Below are 19,074 nucleotides of genomic sequence, written 5' to 3'. Positions count from 1 at the left end.
TCTATTATTATTTGTATTTTTTGCACAATCAAGGCGGGCATGGCCACCTTCATTTCACTGCATGTCTTGTGTATGTATGTGACGAATAAACCTCTTGAATCTTGAATAACAACATCTGTCTCCAACCATCAGAGCAGCAACACCGTTCTCCATCTGTCTCCACGACACAAATCAACACCAGACACACTTTGTGATAAGAAGTCAAACTCAAAAATCCAAATTTATTAATTTGCCAAACTTAATCTGCGGGGACAACCGGGTGCTGTGGTTACCACGGCAATACACAATATACAAAAGTAACAAAAACGTGTGGTGACATAGGAAACAGAATAATTTTAACAGTAGCATGAGATGGTCTTTAAGTGAAGGAATTTTACAGACAAAACCATTTTTCACGACATTACAATTTGGATATTGATATAGCGCCGACTCCATGTCATCACTGTACATATTCATAATCATCGCTGTACACACTGCTCAACTTCTTCCCAGAAGGAGCAAACTTGACGTTTTTAATTTTAGCCCTAATTTCTTCACCAGACACAGAGAATGAGTTCATACAGGATAGGGCGGGGCGAATAATCTATTTTATCGATTAATTCGAATTCATGATTTAGGACGATATTTTACAAAAAGTGATATTTGGTGAAAGTTAGATTTGCACTTTATTAAATTCATTCTTGTTTGATGATCAAGAGGCACCTTTTATTTGTTTTAAGTGAAGTTTGGTGAACAAGCAAGTTATTGCACTATTAATCCCAATAGGGACATTTATCTTTGTTTGATCAAGAGTGAAGATTGGTGAAAGTTAGGTTTGCACTTCAATCCCAATAGGGAAATTCCTCTTGGTTTGATATTTTTTTGTGTCAAATAAAAACAAAGCTTATTTGAATGATTTCCTTGGCGTTTCTAGTTTTTAAGAGAAAAAAAGCTAATCGTAAATCGGATGTGGTGTGAAAAAATCTGAGATAAAATATTTAGGCCATATCGCCCAGCCCTAATACAGGAGGGTTTCTCTGAAGACGGCGCGTCGAGACGGTAAAGAGACGTATTGGGAGTCAAGCTGGTTCCACACCTTCTTCTGACAAAACTAAATACATCTGTAACTTGAAAGAAGAATTACTAGGGTTTTTCAATTTTAACATTTGTTTTATTCCAGTGTCAAAAACAATACTTCTAAAATGATGCCCGGTTTGTCAAACTGGGTACCGGTCTGCGTATCAGCCAGGCCGATAGGTACTCCACACTTAACCCTGATGCTCACTGTCTTCACATTAGCATTTAACCCTTTCACTACCACACTACAGAAGGTTAACCCTTTACTATCACACTACAGACGATTAACAGTTAAGGGGCAGCGGAGGCCTAAAGGTTAGTGAAGCGGGTTTGTGACCAGAAGGTCGCCGGTTCGATCCCCTGGACCGGCAGGAAAGAATATGCCGCTGAAGTGCCCTTGAGCAAGGCACTTAACCCCCAACTGCTCCAGTGGAGTTGCTCAGTGGCCAATGGTGTCAGACTGTGGTTGTACTGGGCAGCTCCCAGGTGTGAATGGAACTGTGTGAATGTGAAGCAGGGCGTAGCTGAAAAAGAGCATCTGTGCTCAGCGAAACCTACCCTCAGGTAAATAAAGGTTAAACAAAACAAACAAAAATCCGTCTGTAGTGTGATAGTAAAGGGTTAACCTTCTGTAGTGTGGTAGTGAAAGGGTTAACCATTTGTTGTGTGACAGTGAAAGGGTTAACCTTCTGTATTGTCGCAGTGAAATGGTTAACAATTTGGTAGTGAAAGGGTCAATGATGTTTCGATCCCGACTGAACCTTCCTCAAGAGTTTATTCATACAGTTATATTGTCGTCTAACAGCTACAGTTACATGAGGATGTTGTTTGGATGATGTGAAAGAGTCAGTGTCGTACGTGTCTGCCGTACGCGCTGCCCTGTCCCTGTGTGGGCCTGTCCCTCTGTCCCTGTGTGGGCCTGTCCCTCTGTCCCTGCGTGGACACGTCCCTCTGTCTCTCTCTCGCCGCCCTGATGGCCAGACGCTGCGCTCGCTCCCGCTCCACCACCTCCTTCGTCTCCTTCTCCCTCTGGACCAGCTGCACCCGCTCGGCCTCCCAGGCCTGCACCCGGCTCCGGTACTGCTCCAGGTCGGGGCCCTCAGCCCCCGCCAGACTGGACCGGGCCAGGCCCGACGCCAGGGTCCTCAGGGAGGACGGCTCCACCTTCCCCTGGGCCTCCAGCTGACCCAGCAGCTCCTGGAGCAGGGGGGGAACAGGGCATTATGGTTACGCAATGGTTTTTAAGAGTGTACCCAGCTTAAAGTGGAGATGAAGCAGTGAACAATGTGATCCTAGTTTGTTTGTTGTGTACCTTGTGTAAGACAGGGTTCTATAATCAAATGTGAAATCTATCTTATTTGTCTGAAAAATCAAATATAATATCCCTGTTTTCAACATGGGCGCCGCCATTTTGTTGCTGACGTCATGGCTGACGTCATGGGGCTTGTTTGGTGTATACACTGCTGGTTAGCTGCCTATAGTGAATGGGTCAGTCAGTAAATAAAATGTTGCCTACAAAACAACGGGACCGCGGTGGTTCTGTTTGTATTGCTCCTGGCTGTTCAAACTAATTTTACCATGTGAGAGAGAGGAAAGTTGGTTAATTTCCACAAACTACCAGTGAAAAAAACAGTGTTGTTGGCACGTTGGCTCAGGCTGGCTGCACTCAGGCGGCGCGACCAGCCTGTTGGACAGGGAAGGAGGATCTGCAGCTGAAGCCGGACGCGGTTCCCTCAGTCTTCGACAGACAGACCGGCCCAGGCAGTTCAGCGTCGCGGAGCATTCAGCCTGCTGGCTACCTAGATCCACTTCAACCAGCAGAGCGTCGGGAGCTCCAGCAGCTTGTCGATGTGCTAATAGCCTGGAGCCAGCTACCGTTAGCTTGCCGAGGCTCCAGCACACCGACAAGCTGTGTAGCCAGCTACCGTTAGCTTGCCGAGGCTATTAGCACACCGACAAGCTGTGTAGCCAGCTACCGTTAGCTTGCCGAGGCTATTAGCACACCGACAAGCTATGTAGCCAGCTACCGTTAGCTTGCCGAGGCTATTAGCACACCGACAAGCTGTGTAGCCAGCTACCGTTAGCTTGCCGAGGCTATTAGCACACCGACAAGCTGTGTAGCCAGCAGGCTGAATGCTCCGCGACGCTGGTTGAAGTGGATCTAGGTATTGAATTGAATATTGAATACTTTATTTTGACACAAATCGTATGACAAAAAAACATTTTAAAAGACAAGACAATAACAGTGTCAATAACGCTGGTCAAAAATGGATAAAACACAATAAAGCCAAGGCTTGTTTCCATTGTGGTCCATACATGGAACATAAAAAGGCACAGAAACACAAATGGACATGTACACTGACAGGACACATTCTAAAAGAAAATTATAAAAACACCTAACCTGACAACTCATACAGTTAACTAATGTTAAAAGAAAATCCGCAAACCCTTAAAAGCAACTCATGATAAAAGAAATAAAAGCCAAGTTATGATAAAAGAGATAAAAAAAAACATTTTAAGACCAATTTGAGTTGCTGCTGAGCCATATTTTTAGGGCGGATTTAAATCCGAGAGGGGAGTTCAGGAGTTTTATAAATGTTGGCAGGGCATTCCACATTACCGTAGCCGAGTAAAAAAATTCATCTTTCCCCATGCATGTCCTGACTCTCGGCGGGACCAGGTCCGTGGGGCTTCCTCTTGTGGCGTGCTTGTGGACATCTCCTACTTTATTAAAATAATTTACTAGGTACTTGGGGACCGTTTCTTTTAGTACTTTAAAAACCAGTAGCATTTTAAGCTGGTGTACCCTTTCTTCAACCCTAAGCCATCCCAGCCTGCTAAAGTGGGCTGGCGTTAGGTGAGTCCTAAAGTGAAGGTTGTGCAGGAGTCTCACTAGTTTGTTTTGGGAGGTCTGGAGCTTTGTCTTCATTTGTTTTGATATGTTGCTGTACCATGAAGTGCAAGCATAGTCAAAGTGACATTGGATGAGGGCTCCAGCTAGGGTCCTCAGAGCATTTTTATTTATGAACGAGGAAATTCTAAATAAAATTTTGGTTTTTTGATTGACCTTAGTAATAACTTTTTGTGCCATTTTTTCGTTAGAAAGTTTGTTATTTATTTATGTTTGCTGATGACACCAACATTATAATGTCACATGAGAATTTTGCAGTATTAATTAGGGAAGCAAATGATGGTTTATCTTGTGTCTCAGATTGGTTCCAGACTAATAAGCTATCGTTAAATGTAGAAAAATCTAATTTTATTGTATTTTGTAATAAAGGTAAAAGTTATTCGAAAAAGGAGGCAAAGCTATTGATCAGTAACACCGAAATCAAACAAGTAACTTCAACAAAGTTTTTAGGGATCCTAGTTGATGATAAACTAAATTGGAAAAAACACATTGATCATGTTTGTAAAAAAGCAATGAAGTCAGTAGGTATAATTAGGAAGGTGTGTTCATTGATAAATAGAAGTTGTTTTTTAATCCTGTATTATAGTCTTATATTTCCTTACATATCTTATTGTAACATAATTTGGGCTAGCACTCATTCATCTCATCTTCAAAAAATTATTTTACTTCAAAAAAGATTTGTTAGACTGGCAACCCTCTCAGATCGATTTGAACCATCTGCTCCTCTTTTCAAGAAACTAAACATTCTGACTGTGTCTGAGGTTAATTCTTTACAGATATGTATATTTGTGTACAAATGCATTCATGATCACAATCTACCAAATGGTTTTAATAGTTTTTTTTCTTTTAATTCAGATGTCCATTCATATGCTACACGTCAGTCCAGGGACCTGCATATACCTTATTGTGGTACTTCACTTAGGCAGTTCTCAGTGAGGTATAGAGGGTCCAATCTTTGGAATGCAGCTGATCCTATGCTGAGGAAATCTCCATCTCTGCTTATTTTTAAAGCAAACTACAAAGAAATTCTCATCCAAAAGTAGTAGATAGATAACAGGTCATACATGTAGGTATGCATTTGGTTATGTGGGTGGGTAGGTTTATAGGCAGGTGGGTGGGTTGTTATATATTATTATGTACACAGTATATCCATGTATGTACTGTGTGTATGTATGTTTGTATTAACACGAATCTTTTAATGTATTCTGGTATTTTATAATATGCATATTCTTGTATTTTTGTATGTTTGATTTTATAAAACGGGGGACGTTCTTGATAAGCCTCTAGGCTTCTAACTTCTCCTTCACAATCGTTATAACTTATTATGTATTGTTTTTACTTCTGTTTAACTGTGTTAATAAACAAACAAACAAACAAACAAACAAACAAATAAAAATTTGGTTTTTTGATTGACCTTAGTAATAACTTTTTGTGCCATTTTTTCGTTAGAAAGTTTGTTATTTAAAATAAAGCCCAGGTAGGTGACCTCCTCTTTATCCTCAATAATGTTTTCACCTACTCTAATTTTAAAACCCTGGGATTTCTTTAGGTTGGCGTTTGACCCAAAGAGTATGGCCTCTGTTTTTCCCAGATGTAGAGACAATTTATTGTCACTGAGCCAGGAGCAGATCTTTTTCATTTCACTGCTCAGGACACTTTCCACTTTAGACTTATCCCTGTCTGAGACCAGGAGTGCCGAGTCGTCAGCAAACAGGAACAGGTTGCAATCGCATGCCGATTTCATGTCATTAATATATATTAAAAACAGTTGAGGTCCCAAAATGCTTCCTTGGGGGACCCCACATGTCACTGGAAGGGACGAGGACAAGGTGCCATTGATGTCTACCACCTGTTCTCTTCCCTCCAGGTAGGACTTTACCCATTTGGCTGACTTGCTATCAAAGCCTATCGCTCTCAATTTTTCTAGTAGGATGGAGTGGTTGACCGTGTCAAACGCCTTTTGCAGGTCCAACATTACCATCCCGCAGTAGTTCCCCTTGTCCATCTCCCGTTTTATATAATCTGTCAGGTACAGTAAACAGGTGTCGGTGGAGTGTGATTTTCTGAAACCTGATTGGAACTGGTACAATAGTCTATGTTCAGTCAGGTAGTTGTCTATCTGCTCATATACCAGCCTCTCAATTACCTTTGATATGGAACAAAGGATAGAAACGGGGCGGTAGTTACCTGGATCTAGTTTGTTTCCTTTTTTAAATAGAGGGGTTACCCTAGCAAGCTTGAGTTCTTGCGGGATGTGACCCTGGTTGATGGAGAGGTTGGTGATATGGGCTACAATGGGAGCTATGATGGAAGCAGAGTCTCTGAGAAATCTGGTGGGAATATTGTCATGGCCTGTGGCTTTTGTTGGCTGCAGCATACTGAGCTTTTTCATAACCTCTTCAGTAGTTACTTCAGTCAATTTAAAATCATTTTCACGTACACCCAGTTCCTTATAAAAGGCCTGGATGTGCTGTATGCCATTTCGGCCAGAGTGGATCGGCAGTTTGTTCACCAAAGTGGTAGCAACAGTTGTGAAGAAGGTGTTTAAACAATTTGCCACTCTCAATTTGTCAGAGATGATCGTGTTATCTATTTTCAGGTTGAGATTTGTGGTTTTAGTCTTGAGTCTATTATTGTGACCCAGTGTTTTTAAAGACTTCCACAGTTTTTGAGGATTATTTTTATTTTCCTCAATTTTTTCGTTAAAATAGTTCAGTTTTGCTTTTTTGATCATATTGGTTACTCCATTTCTTAGTGTTTTACATGTCTCAAAGAGCTGTTCATTTTTAGTTTTTCTGTATTTAGAGAAGCTCTCATTTCTCACTCTGATGGCTTTTAGAATCTCGGCAGTGACCCAGGGCTCTGTTCTGGCTTTGACCCTGGTCACCTTTGAGGGTGCAAGCGTGTCAATAACTGAAAGGAAGGTGGTTTTAAAGCATGACCAAGCTTTTTCTGTCGATGTGCAGTTTAGTACATTTGTCCAATCTACTTTGTCCAGAGCTGTTTTTAAGGCTTCACTTGTGTAGTTTTTCAGAGATCTGAATCTGATGGTGTTGTGACAATTTATTACAGGTCTGTGAATTTTACGAGTGCAGAAAATGATGTGATGGTCACTTAGACTGCACTCTATCACGCCACTTCTAGAGATCTTGGTCTGGTCTGATGTCAGAATTAGATCAATGATGGTTTGTGTGGAAGAGCAGACTCTTGTGACTTGAGTGATCAGCTGATTTAAGTCATGTAGGTTGCAGTAATTTCTGAATGATTTAAAGATTGGTGCATCTTTTTTAAGAGTGTTGGTATTAAAATCTCCAATCAAAATCACCTCAGATTTACAAAGATCCACTGAGCTCTCTTCCAGTAAATCATAAAATGAATTTTGAGTTGGAGGTCTGTAGAGGACACCGATTAAGAGAGGTTTTGTTTTAGGAAAAATTATATCAAGCCACACTGCTTCGATATCATTGTGATTTAACTCGGGCCTCATGTTAAAACAAATGTCCGCTCGGACATAAACACATACACCCCCCCCATTTCTATTTCTGTCTTTACGTATGACAGTGTAATTTTCTATTTCAATCTCAGAGTCATTTATGGAACTTTATGGAGGTAGCCAACATTTATGGAGGTAGCCAGCAGGCTGAATGCTCCGCGACGCTGAACTGCCTGGGCCGGTCTGTCTGTCGAAGACTGAGGGAACCGCGTCCGGCTTCAGCTGATTAGTGGTCTTCTGGACAAACATCCCACCCCAACAACATAATCCGAGGCAATGAAGTGTTTGCTGCAGATCCTCCTTCCCTGTCCAACAGGCTGGTCGCGCCGCCTGAGTGCAGCCAGCCTGAGCCAACGTGCCAACAACACTGTTTTTTTCACTGGTAGTTTGTGGAAATTAACCAACTTTCCTCTCTCTCACATGGTAAAATTTGTTTGAACAGCCAGGAGCAATACAAACAGAACCACCGCGGTCCTGTTGTTTTGTAGGCAACATTTTATTTACTGACTGACCCATTCACTATAGGCAGCTAACCAGCAGTGTATACACCAAACAAGCCCCATGACGTCAGCAACAAAATGGCCGCGCCCATAATGATAAATGCTTCAAAAATACACATAACAAATCGTTTTTTCTTAGAAACTGCTTATTTTTATAACGTGATTTTTTCTGTGGCTTATCTAAATACTAATGTGATGCTATGAATATGTATTTATCGCACTGCTTCATCTCCACTTTAAACTTACTGCAGCTTAGCCCTCTGTTTTCAAGAGTGTACCCACCTCAGATTCAGATTACTTTATTCACCATATTGTAGTACAAATGGAACGTGATTCAACATTTACAGTGTATGCTTTTTTCACAATTAAGAACAACACAACAGTAAATAAATAATTATAAAGTGCAAAACAGGACAGAACAGTGAGACAACAATAAGACTGTAAAGTGCAGTGGTTGGGGACATGGATACAGTGCAGCACAAAGTTCAAGTCCAGAAGTCCAGCCCTAGCAGCTCGCCATAGAGGGGGGGGGGGGGAGCAGGGGGACACCTGACCTGCTGGTGTAATGGAGCAGCTTAGCCCTCTCTGTTTTTAAGAGTGCACCCACCTTAAACCTGCTGGTGTAGTGGGGCAGCTTAGCCGTCTCTGTTTTTAAGAGTGTACCCACCTTAAACCTGCTGGTGTAGTGGGGCAGCTTAGCCCTCTCTGTTTTTATGAGTGTACCCACCTTAAACCTGCTGGTGTAGTGGGGCAGCTTAGCCCTCTCTGTTTTTAAGAGTGTACCCACCTTAAACCTGCTGGTGTAGTGGGGCAGCTTAGCCCTCTCTGTTTTTAAGAGTGTACCCACCTTAAACCTGCTGGTGTAGTGGGGCAGCTTAGCCCTCTCTGTTTTTAAGAGTGTACCCACCTTAAACCTGCTGGTGTAGTGGGGCAGCTTAGCCCTCTCTGTTTTTAAGAGTGTACCCACCTTAAACCTGCTGGTGTAGTGGGGCAGCTTAGCCCTCTCTGTTTTTAAGAGTGTACCCACCTTAAACCTGCTGGTGTAGTGGGGCAGCTTAGCCCTCTCTGTTTTTAAGAGTGTACCCACCTTAAACCTGCTGGTGTAGTGGGGCAGCTTAGCCCTCTCTGTTTTTAAGAGTGTACCCACCTTAAACCTGCTGGTGTAGTGGGGCAGCTTAGCCCTCTCTGTTTTTAAGAGTGTACCCACCTTAAACCTGCTGGTGTAGTGGGGCAGCTTAGCCCTCTCTGTTTTTAAGAGTGTACCCACCTTAAACCTGCTGGTGTAGTGGGGCAGCTTAGCCCTCTCTTCCATGTCATCCTCGTCTAGCTTCGCCGCCTCCTCCTCCTTCTTCTCCTCCTCCTCCTCCTCCTCCCCCCCCGACGAGTCTCCTCCAGAGGAGTCGGAGTCCAAGGTTGGGGACAGATCCTGGATCAGACCGTCCACATGGTCCAGCTGGGAGAGGAACACATGCGGAGATCAGGAAGTATAATTATCACATTGTATTTAATTGCCATTGCCTATATCTATAGGGAGGTGTAGTGGTTACTTCCTGATCTATAGGGAGGTGTAGTGGTTACTCCCTGGTCTATAGGGAGGTGTAGTGGTTACTTCCTGATCTATAGGGAGGTGTAGTGGTTACTTCCTGATCTATAGGGAGGTGTAGTGGTTACGTCATTGTTGTTTCCGGCCGGTCCACCTTGCAAAATTGCAACGTATTTCCCCATTGCCCATTTCTAAATCGTCTCGTTTAAAACAAATAAAGCATTAACATTTGCATGGTGTACCTTTCTGTGCGTATTCATCCACAATATATAGCTCAACATGAGAATATTCGCAATTAATCGTAAAGAAAAATCGTTGAATTTTATTTCAACCAAAAATGCTTAAACAATAATGTTAGTGATAGAAGGGAACTCATTTTGTGCAAAAATGGAAAGCTTTCCAATGTTCATGCGGCAGAATTGTTACAATCGCCGATAATCCATTTTCCCAATGATAAATCCCTATACGGGTGGACCTCACGGGCGGGCCAAAGTGACGTCAGACTACACCTCCCTATTGTAACGTATATTATGACCGAAAGGGCATACAGACCCTCATCTGCACCTGTGTTCAAGGACAGGCTTTGTCGAAGTGTCCTTGAGCGAGACACTTAACCCCTAATTGCTCCCGATGAGCAGGTCGGCACCTTGCATGGTCGGTGTGTGAATGTGTAAAATGTGAGGAACAAAACTGCAAAGCGCTTTGGATAAAAGCCGTTATATAAATGCACCGTTTACCATTTGACAAAGACTAACAGCCATGACTGGGAGGGGGGGGGGGGGGGGGTAGAGTGGCCAGCGGGAGTCTAATATGTCCTGTCTCTCTGTGTTATCTGCTCTCGCTGGCATCATATTGCCGCCTGGCCATCCGCCTGACAGATAAGGAGATTAGTCGAGCCGCTTCTCCCAGACGAGCCCCAGGCTCTCCAGACTTGTATAACTGTCATTAGCAGGTGGACTCCTGGAGCCAAGTCAGCGGACAGCCCTGTCGAGAGCCCAGACACACACTTTCAGATGCTAATAGTGCTGTATATACCGTATTGTACAGCCACGTCCTATATTATATTTTTATTCTAATTTCGTTTATATATTCCATTTTATTTTATTCCACTTGAATTAAAATAATAAAATAAATTATAAATTACTCCTTTACTTGCTTTGTAAGTGTTGATATTGTCGGTGCATGTCGATGCACCAAATGACCAAGACAAATTCCTTGTATGTACAATCTTACTTGGCAATGAATACTTTTGTGATTCTGATATACATTTCTATATTTATATTTACTGCATATATATATATATCCATATCTGTCTGAGTATACCTGCATATAATAATTCCATATACCTACTTATACACCTGCATATGACTGATATAAATCTGCATGATAGCATGCACAATAATGCTTTATATACTGTAATCATATATGTGACCCGACGTGACCAAACCCGACTTGTTGCGGCAAATAACATTGCTCAGAAATCGCAAACATTTCTGGCATTTCAGAATAGGTAAAAATCGAAATATTGTTTTTTTGACTGCTTGGCCATATTCTATATATGTTCCCTTATTTGCTAAACTTAATACAACTTGTAAATGAGTTAATTATTGTTATTTGTCCGATAGTATGTGTCCCAAAAGGACTACATCGCTGGGCTGCATGGGTGTGGTCTGTCTGCGCGTGTTATTCATGCATTAATCACAGGTACTTAGAGAGGTGTTGAAGCACACACAAGGATAGCTCTCCTTTCTTAATAGCAGAGAGAACGAAATGTTAAATTACACTTATCTTAACGTTATAGCTATAAGTTATAGCAACTTAACTTGTGACCAACGCCAGTGTCTATATTACGCGCGTCGAACTGACTCCGAAAAGACCGTTCATCATAAAACGCGAGTCGGGTTGTTTTGTCATTAACACTTTCGCGACCACTGGGGCCCGTCTAATATAATGGTTGAGGACCAGCTTTTGTAAACAAACCTGTGGCTTTTTGTAGAGCTAAATCTATACTTTATACTATAAAGTTTATAGTATTGCTATCTGTCCATTCTCATTGTCAATTGAGTTCATAAACCGTCCCTTCAAAATGGCTTAAAAAAAAATTCATCAATAGGTTGTCATTTTATAGCGCCGTGAATATAAGCTTTATAGCGGATTTGGGCTAGTATATTTTCTGAAAAGCTAGATAAATGGCTAATAGCTGCTAACGTTATATCCAATGGCATTTCCGTTTTACAGATGCTACAGAAATAACTAAAACTGCATATGATCGGGACTGTCCCAAAGCATGTATGCATGAAAGGGGGGGGGGGGGGGGGGGACGGGACGTTGTTTATTATTATTGATTACCAATAACAGTGTTCGTCTAACTAGCCACATACGCTGATCGTATCGTATCATAGCAAGCTCTGATCGGGCTGTAATTTACGTGAAAAAGATCTTACCATGAGCCGGTGGGATACCCCCGAGCATTTCCCCGTTATCGATCGCCATCTGGTAGATCGATATGTCCATTGGCTGATGATAAATCCCCTTATTGCATGGTGAAATCTGCGATTCGAAACGTAATCCAAGGTACAGGATGCTGATTCAGAATCCGGCTACAAAAAATCTCCATTGAAAGAAAAAAAAAAGTGATCCGTTCGCCCACAGGGCACATTGAAGTAGCGCGATAGCGCCCCTAAGAGGATCTGGCCGGTATTGCATATTGTAGAATTCATAGAGTATTGAAAATCTGCAGTGCCGCTCGGCGACCTTGAACAGGTTATTAAAATGGAATAAAAGCAATAACAACTTGCCATGGCTTTATACGCGATTCTGTCCACAACGCATGGATTCGAAGCACGTATAAATACGTGGTTCGTCCCCAATGTGTTAAACAACATTAAATCACATTTAGAATGTCACAAATTTTATGAGCGAACGAATTTAGTTCGAGTGGATTTAATGCAACCTAATGTCATAAGAAAGTAATTTAATAGTATTACTGCACAATCAAAGCGGGCATGCCCTGTTGTGTATGTGAATAAATCTTGTGTATCACGTAATTATCCAAAGTGACAGGTATGAATAATCTGAGCTATTATTAATACAGCTCTATTCTGTACTTTATTTTAAATGATAATAAAATCTTGAAACTCGATTAATATCTTGACGCTTTTATCCACTTTTAGACTCACAAGGTCTGTACCAGGGTTTCCGTTAGAAAAAATTGTTGCCGGTCTCCGTGACCTGCAAGATTTCAATCTACCGGACAAATGAGATTAATTCCGGTCATAGTTTATTGAGCTTTAAAACAATTGATAGGCAGGCTATATAAAGAATGTCATCCTCAAGGCATGTAGATTTATAATAGTATTACTTAAAACTAGGCTACTTTTGCGTATACAGTCATTAATATATTCCAAATAAAATAAGTCCCTCGATACTCCGTGCTGCTGCTGACTTGAAATAAAATAGACCGCGTATGTGGGCAGTCGGTCCGACACTAAACAGCAGTCTGTTATAATCACATTTTTATGAGCTAACGAATTCCGTTATATTGGACATTTGTATTAATTATATCAAGCGAAGAACTGAGAAAGCAGAGAGACGGCAACATTATCGTGGTTTGCGTGACGACTCTCTCCACCTCGCAACGACTTATTTGCAAAGAGTATGGCGCTGCAGAGCAGCTGATTCGCTGTTATTGGCTCTTTTCTGGGAACCGCACAGCAGCGCCCCCCACCCAACATTGGCTGAAAATGGCTGAATTGGAGTACTGCTGGAATACTGCATTGTGCTGCTGTTGCTATGGCTCTGCAGCTTCACAAAAGTTCGCACACCCAGCACTAAGCTCTCGCTGACAACGTCGTTGTCATTATTAGAAGCAACGAGGAAACAAATGTAATGATCGTTTCGTTCATCGCATAGGCTATTTAATTTTAGCCTATTTTAATACAATTCAAATAATCAAATTGTGCTTAGACTCAGGGAATTATTTTCACCGGACATTAAGACCGGAGAGATTAAATATGTCGGACTTCAACAGATTTTGCCGGTCAAATACCGGTAATTACCGGCTAACGGAAACGCTGGTCTGTACGACAAGTCATCAGGAAGGGCACAACTCTATCAGCTAACAAGATAGAGCATAGGTGTCAAACTCATGGCCTGCGGGCCAAATGTGGCCCGCCACGTCATTTGATGTGGCCCCCCAAGAGATCTGGTAAAAAAAAAAAAAAAAAAAAATTAACATTAATCTTGGGTTAAAAAAATAGCGGCGTTAAAATAATTGTGGGTTAATGCGTTAATAAAGCTTCAACTTTGACAGCCTTAGTTATTACACATTCTTACACATACATGTATGTTGAACATCTGAGGTATTGATGAAGTAACAAAGGAAAAAAGCCAAAAGCACTTACTCCTCAGACATTCTGACAATTTTACAGCCCAAAATACAAAAAATATCCAGGCGGAATAGGTAACAAAGGGTTGAAGAAATAATTGTCTGAACTGTCAGATGCAAACTGGCTGTGTGACATAACCGAGCATCTCGCTCAATTGAATAAGAAGCTGTAGGGACGCAAACAAGTCCCACCCAAAACTTGACCAATATAGTTGTGAACTGAGACAACCCTTATTTTGTTATTTTTGAGTACAGTTACAGTTGTGTGTTCATGCAGACACATAATAGCAATTTCATTACGAATTGAAAATGGTGGACCCTGATGTAAACAAGTCGAAAGTCTTTCTCTGGTCTGCATCCCCTTAACAATTGTGTGTATTGAGCTGTACTGTACTGTACCCATTCTGCAATCTGTTAATTAAAGTTAATTAAACTATCTTCCATTAGTTGGATGTATGGCCTCTGCAAGGTTGTGTGCAGCCATTTGTTTTTGTAACATCTGCTACATCTGTCCCACGTGTTCTTTGCAGCTCAGTTGTTAGTTCTGCCCCTCTTGACTGTGACAAAAAGGTTTTGAACAAACTTAATGTCATAGCTTGTATTTGATGGTCTTCTTTGTTATTTACTTGAATGGTTTGATCATTGATTAATGGAGTAATATGGGGTTCTGATAAACTAAAATTATTTGTTAAAATAACATAAGCTAACATATATTTTTACATCTATGCAAATGCATATGCAATATGTATAACTTGAATAAGTAATAAATACAGAAACAACATGTTTAACAATATGTAAATGAGTAGCTACATTTATTTTACATTACATTAACATTTATACGGTCTTTGGCCCTTTGAGGGCAACCATAATGCTGATGTGGCCCTCTGTGAATGAATGAATAAATTAACTTTATTCACTTTATTAACAGATTGCAGAATGGGTACAATACAGTACGGCTCAATACACACAATTGTTAAGGGGATGCAGACCTGAGAAAGACGTTTGTCTTGTTTCCATCAGGGTCCCCCATTTTCAATTCATATAGACATTTATGACATACACAACATACATGACATTTATGGCATAGGGACATATAGGTATTTAGTACTGATACATTTGTGACATAAACGGTATTCAAATATACAGTACTGTTACCCCTAGATCCTGACAGAGTATATACATATGATGGGGAGGGGACTGTACATTAGGAGGGGGTGGGTGGGTGGGAGAGAGAGATATACATACGGCGGGGAGGGAATATATACATGCAGTGGGGAGGAGACTGTCTATTAGGAGGTGGTGGGGGTTTTGGGCATTTACGGTGGCCAGTTTCGAATTTCAGCCTCGCGTAGGTGCTCTTTAAGAGCGGTTTTGAATGTGGGTAGGGATTCCCATTCCTTTACAGCTTTGGGTAGGGCGTTCCACATTGATGTGGCATAATTGCGAAACGTATTTAGTCCCTTGTTTGAGCCGAATCTGGGTTTAACATGATTTGTTGAGCTTCCTCTGGTGTAGTGGTTGTGGTATTCACTGACCTTTGGGAAGTATTTTGACATGTACATGGGTACCTTAGTCGTATAGTGAGTGTATCTTGTAGACCATGTGAAAATGAGTTTGACACCCCTGAGATAGAGTAACAATGTTCATCAAAGTGTTGAGTGCTACAGTGTAGGTTAGTATATTAGGACATGTGTATATAATACATTATATAAATACTATGTCCATATAGGCCTAATACTTGGAGATTGCTCATCACTGGGGCATGTTGAATTGAATTGAATTGAAAACTTTATTTATCCCCGAGGGGAGATTAAGATGTCCTTTACAGCATAAGCAGCGTAACAGCAATTTAAAAACAGTTTATACATAACATACACATGTGTTAAAAACAAGATGGACAAGTACAGGGATAAAAATAGCTAAAATAGGACTAAAAAGAGCTAAAAAAGTGGTGAAAAAGAAACAAGTCCAATCATGAATGTGTTGTTAAATAATTAAATTAATTTGTTACAGTCCACAACCCAGCTCCTCCAGTCCACGGCAGTTGGCCCGTCCTGGCCCTGCTTGGTTGTGGAGCCCGATTGCCACCAGCACAAAGGACTGCCCAAAGCGCTTTGTGGTATGTCGGGGGGGGGGATGAGTCTGTGGCTAAACGTGGACCGCATTGCAGTCAGCTCATCATAGAGGGGGTGGCAGGGGTTCTCAAGGATAGCATGCAGCTTCCTCCTCATCCTCCCCTCTGCCACCACCTCCAGACTGTTCAGGTCCGCTCCCACCACAGAGCTTGCTTTTTTTTTTACCAGTTTGTTTATTTTGTCTGTGTTGGTGTTGCCCCCCCCCCAGCATACCACAGCGAAAAAGAGGGCACCCGCCACCACAGACTGGTGGAACATCTGCAGCAGTTTGCTGCAGACATTAAAAGACCTGAGCCCTCTCAGGAAGAACAGTCTGCTCTGTCCTTTCCTGTAGGGCCTCGATGTTGTCCATCCTTCTATTATGTCATATAGAAGACAGTGTAATGGCATAGAGTTGCACTTACATAGCAGGGAAATATAATATAATTTCTTGCCACAACCCATGCTGTTCCTCATACTAGCTCTGGATAGTTAACCACAAACTAATGCAAAGTCAACGGGGTCAAGCACCTGTCTGTACAAGCTAACTGGGGCACACTGAAATCTACTTTGTGTGCACTGTGAAAGTAAGGAGCTTGACCCCAATGACTTTGGTAAGTACTAAGTAGTAAATAGGAACCAAAAATCGAAACTATACCTTTAACTAAAGAAGATACTCCTCTTTAACCTCTTCAACCTCCTTCCTAAAAATATAGTCTGCTCTGGTACACTACTGACATTTTAAGACTACTTATTAAATTAAAACAGACATAATCCTTTCACTACCACACTACAGAAGGTTAACCTTTCACTACCACACTACAGAATGTTAACCCCTTCACTACCACACTACAGAAGGTTAACCTTTCACTACCACACTACAGAAGGTTCTGTATCGTTAGTGGCTTAGCTTGGCATCGCTACTGCACTATCTCGCGTACGTGCACGCGTACTGAATAAACCACAAATGTACCTCTAATACCAGTATTAGTCTGACCACACCCCTCATCAGCTTACCTTCATAAGCAGGTGTGTGGTCACCTGCTCTCCTCCTTCTCGCTTTCACCACAAGGAAGAGGTGCCTCGGTAGATCCCCACACTTGACACCATGATGGAAGAAATTGGATTAGGAACAGCTTGGGAAACAAGGATACGTTGACATCATATCTTTATTTTCTCTCTCACTATTTTCGAGAAAATACGGCGATATTGTCTTCGTACTGGAGTGTCTAGAAGATGATGATCATTCTACAAACCCTCCACCGGTTTTCGTATTGGGAGCACGCCGCTGCATGCTTCTCAACTGCAGTTCCTTGCTGTGTTTGTTGGGGTGAAACCTGTCAGGCCACAGCTGAACTGTCGGACATGCCGCTGTTGTGAGGAGCGGTGCGTTCCAGGTTGGGTGAGTAGTGTTTGCTGGCGGGCTCCACTTGTCTGTTAGTGCTATGGGGGCTACTTGACAAAGTTTATGGAAACCGGCCCCAGGCTAGGGTCCTTTGTTTAGCCGTCTAGGCGACAGAAGGCCTTGGTCTGGCGACCATTATAGTTTTAACTAGTGGGCCGCGACCATTGACACTGGTGATCCCTGTGTGTTCTGGACGAGTGGATTCTCTCTGTCACCGTGTTAAGACCCCATCTTTCATATCCAAATGAGAGTATTCCTTCACGAGGGGATATGTGCATGTAATGTGCGATAGCGGCAGATTCATGTTCAAAGTCAGCTATACAGGCCAGTTGGTACTGTGCTGATTCCGCCGGACGTGTTAATGTCACCGTTGTGAAGCGGTGTTGACGTCTTGTTTTCTCTTTTCTCTTAAAAAGTGAGGAGGGTTCAGAACGGCGGCCTGTCTGGGTGAGTGTTATGTCATTGTTTACATGTTCATAGCTTACGGTTAGCCGGTCGGTGGCCTGGCGCGGGGTAGCTTGGCTTCTCGCGCGCCGCCGGGAGCTCGCTCCTGATCGCGTGCGTCGTAGATCGGCGTCTCGCGAGCGGAAGCAATAGCACCCGAACGGTTGGAGCAGCCGTTAGCTTGATGCTATTCTGTTGAACGTGCTTTGATTTTTAACATGTTTTACACTCTTGACCACGACGTCATCCTTGACAGGGGATGTTCGTCGACCCTGCCTGAGCCTAGACGGGGATTGCGTCAACAAAGAGGACTGTAGCGACTGGTGGAGCGGCGACGCTGCCCGGATCGAACAACACGGGACGGCTGTGTTCTACGGTGGCTTGTGACTGCACTTCGCTGATCTGCGTTCCGGGCAGGTACGGGGTTGGCCAGACCTCATAACACGTCTTCTGGTTTTACCTTGCTAAATGTATTGTGAATAACGGTGTTTTTTCCCAAAACGTGTGTTGTTGCAATGCATTTGAGATACGTTGCGGGTTGTGTGTGAGCTGTTTTTGTCACTGGCAGTTAGCTTCTCCGTGCAGGTCGTGATGTATTGATCTGGTTGTTGTGTGAGAAACATCATGGTGTTTATGTGTACCGTGTACTCACTACTAAGGCAACTAACCTATGAAGCTATGCTTGGTGACGAGTGAGTAAAAGAATGTTCTTTCTCAGACTGTAATGACAATGAACAGTGAGTTCACACATTAACAGGTTTTCCTGTTTTAACTGGCCGTATTGAGGGTAAAATAGGAGGATTGTGTTTCCCCCCCCGGTTCCCTGGGGACTTTATCACCTCCTATCAGACATGTTGTGCATTAATTGTGTCTTTTGTGTGGTAGGGATACGATGTAACTCTCAGCTTGATTGCTGAGGTTGTGCTAAATCTGCTGGAGAAACTTATTTCCTAAAGGGAAATTGGTTTGGTTGCTGTCATGTGTGCTTAGCAAGGCCTGTGGTCGATACTAATCGAGAATGATGTATTCTCTCATTGTGAAAAAAACGGCGTTCCTCTGTTGAGTGTTTTTGCCATTTTTTGTAGGTGATGATGGGTTGTGTGTGTCATGTGACCTACAACTGGGTTGTACTGGCCACAGAAGCACATGTGTATGTTGGACCGGGGTTCTTAGAGCCCTCTCTATTCTGTGTTTTTCCTTAGTAAAAATCAGATAGCAGGT

At 42.3% G+C, this 19,074-nt stretch overlaps 1 protein-coding gene across 1 annotated transcript in view; it reads right to left on the bottom strand.

The window, feature by feature from the left end:
* Positions 1 to 237: 237 nt before the first annotated feature.
* The window catches only part of mrps27 (mitochondrial ribosomal protein S27), a gene marked incomplete at its 5' end in the record, with an annotated part of 66,227 nt that continues 47,390 nt past the window's right edge, over positions 238 to 19,074 (bottom strand). The window contains 2 exons of the mRNA XM_084323608.1: positions 238 to 2,253; positions 9,228 to 9,413. Of these exons, the coding sequence (XP_084179734.1) occupies positions 1,903 to 2,253; positions 9,228 to 9,413 (537 nt within the window). The 3' untranslated portion in view covers positions 238 to 1,902. The remainder of the gene's footprint in view (positions 2,254 to 9,227; positions 9,414 to 19,074) is intronic.

This window comes from Notolepis coatsorum, assembly GCF_963971535.1.
Source record: "Notolepis coatsorum genome assembly, chromosome: 10".
Taxonomy (NCBI): domain Eukaryota; kingdom Metazoa; phylum Chordata; class Actinopteri; order Aulopiformes; family Paralepididae; genus Notolepis; species Notolepis coatsorum.
Note: the sequence above shows the minus strand (reverse complement) of the source record. Positions and strands in the feature narration are given on the sequence as shown.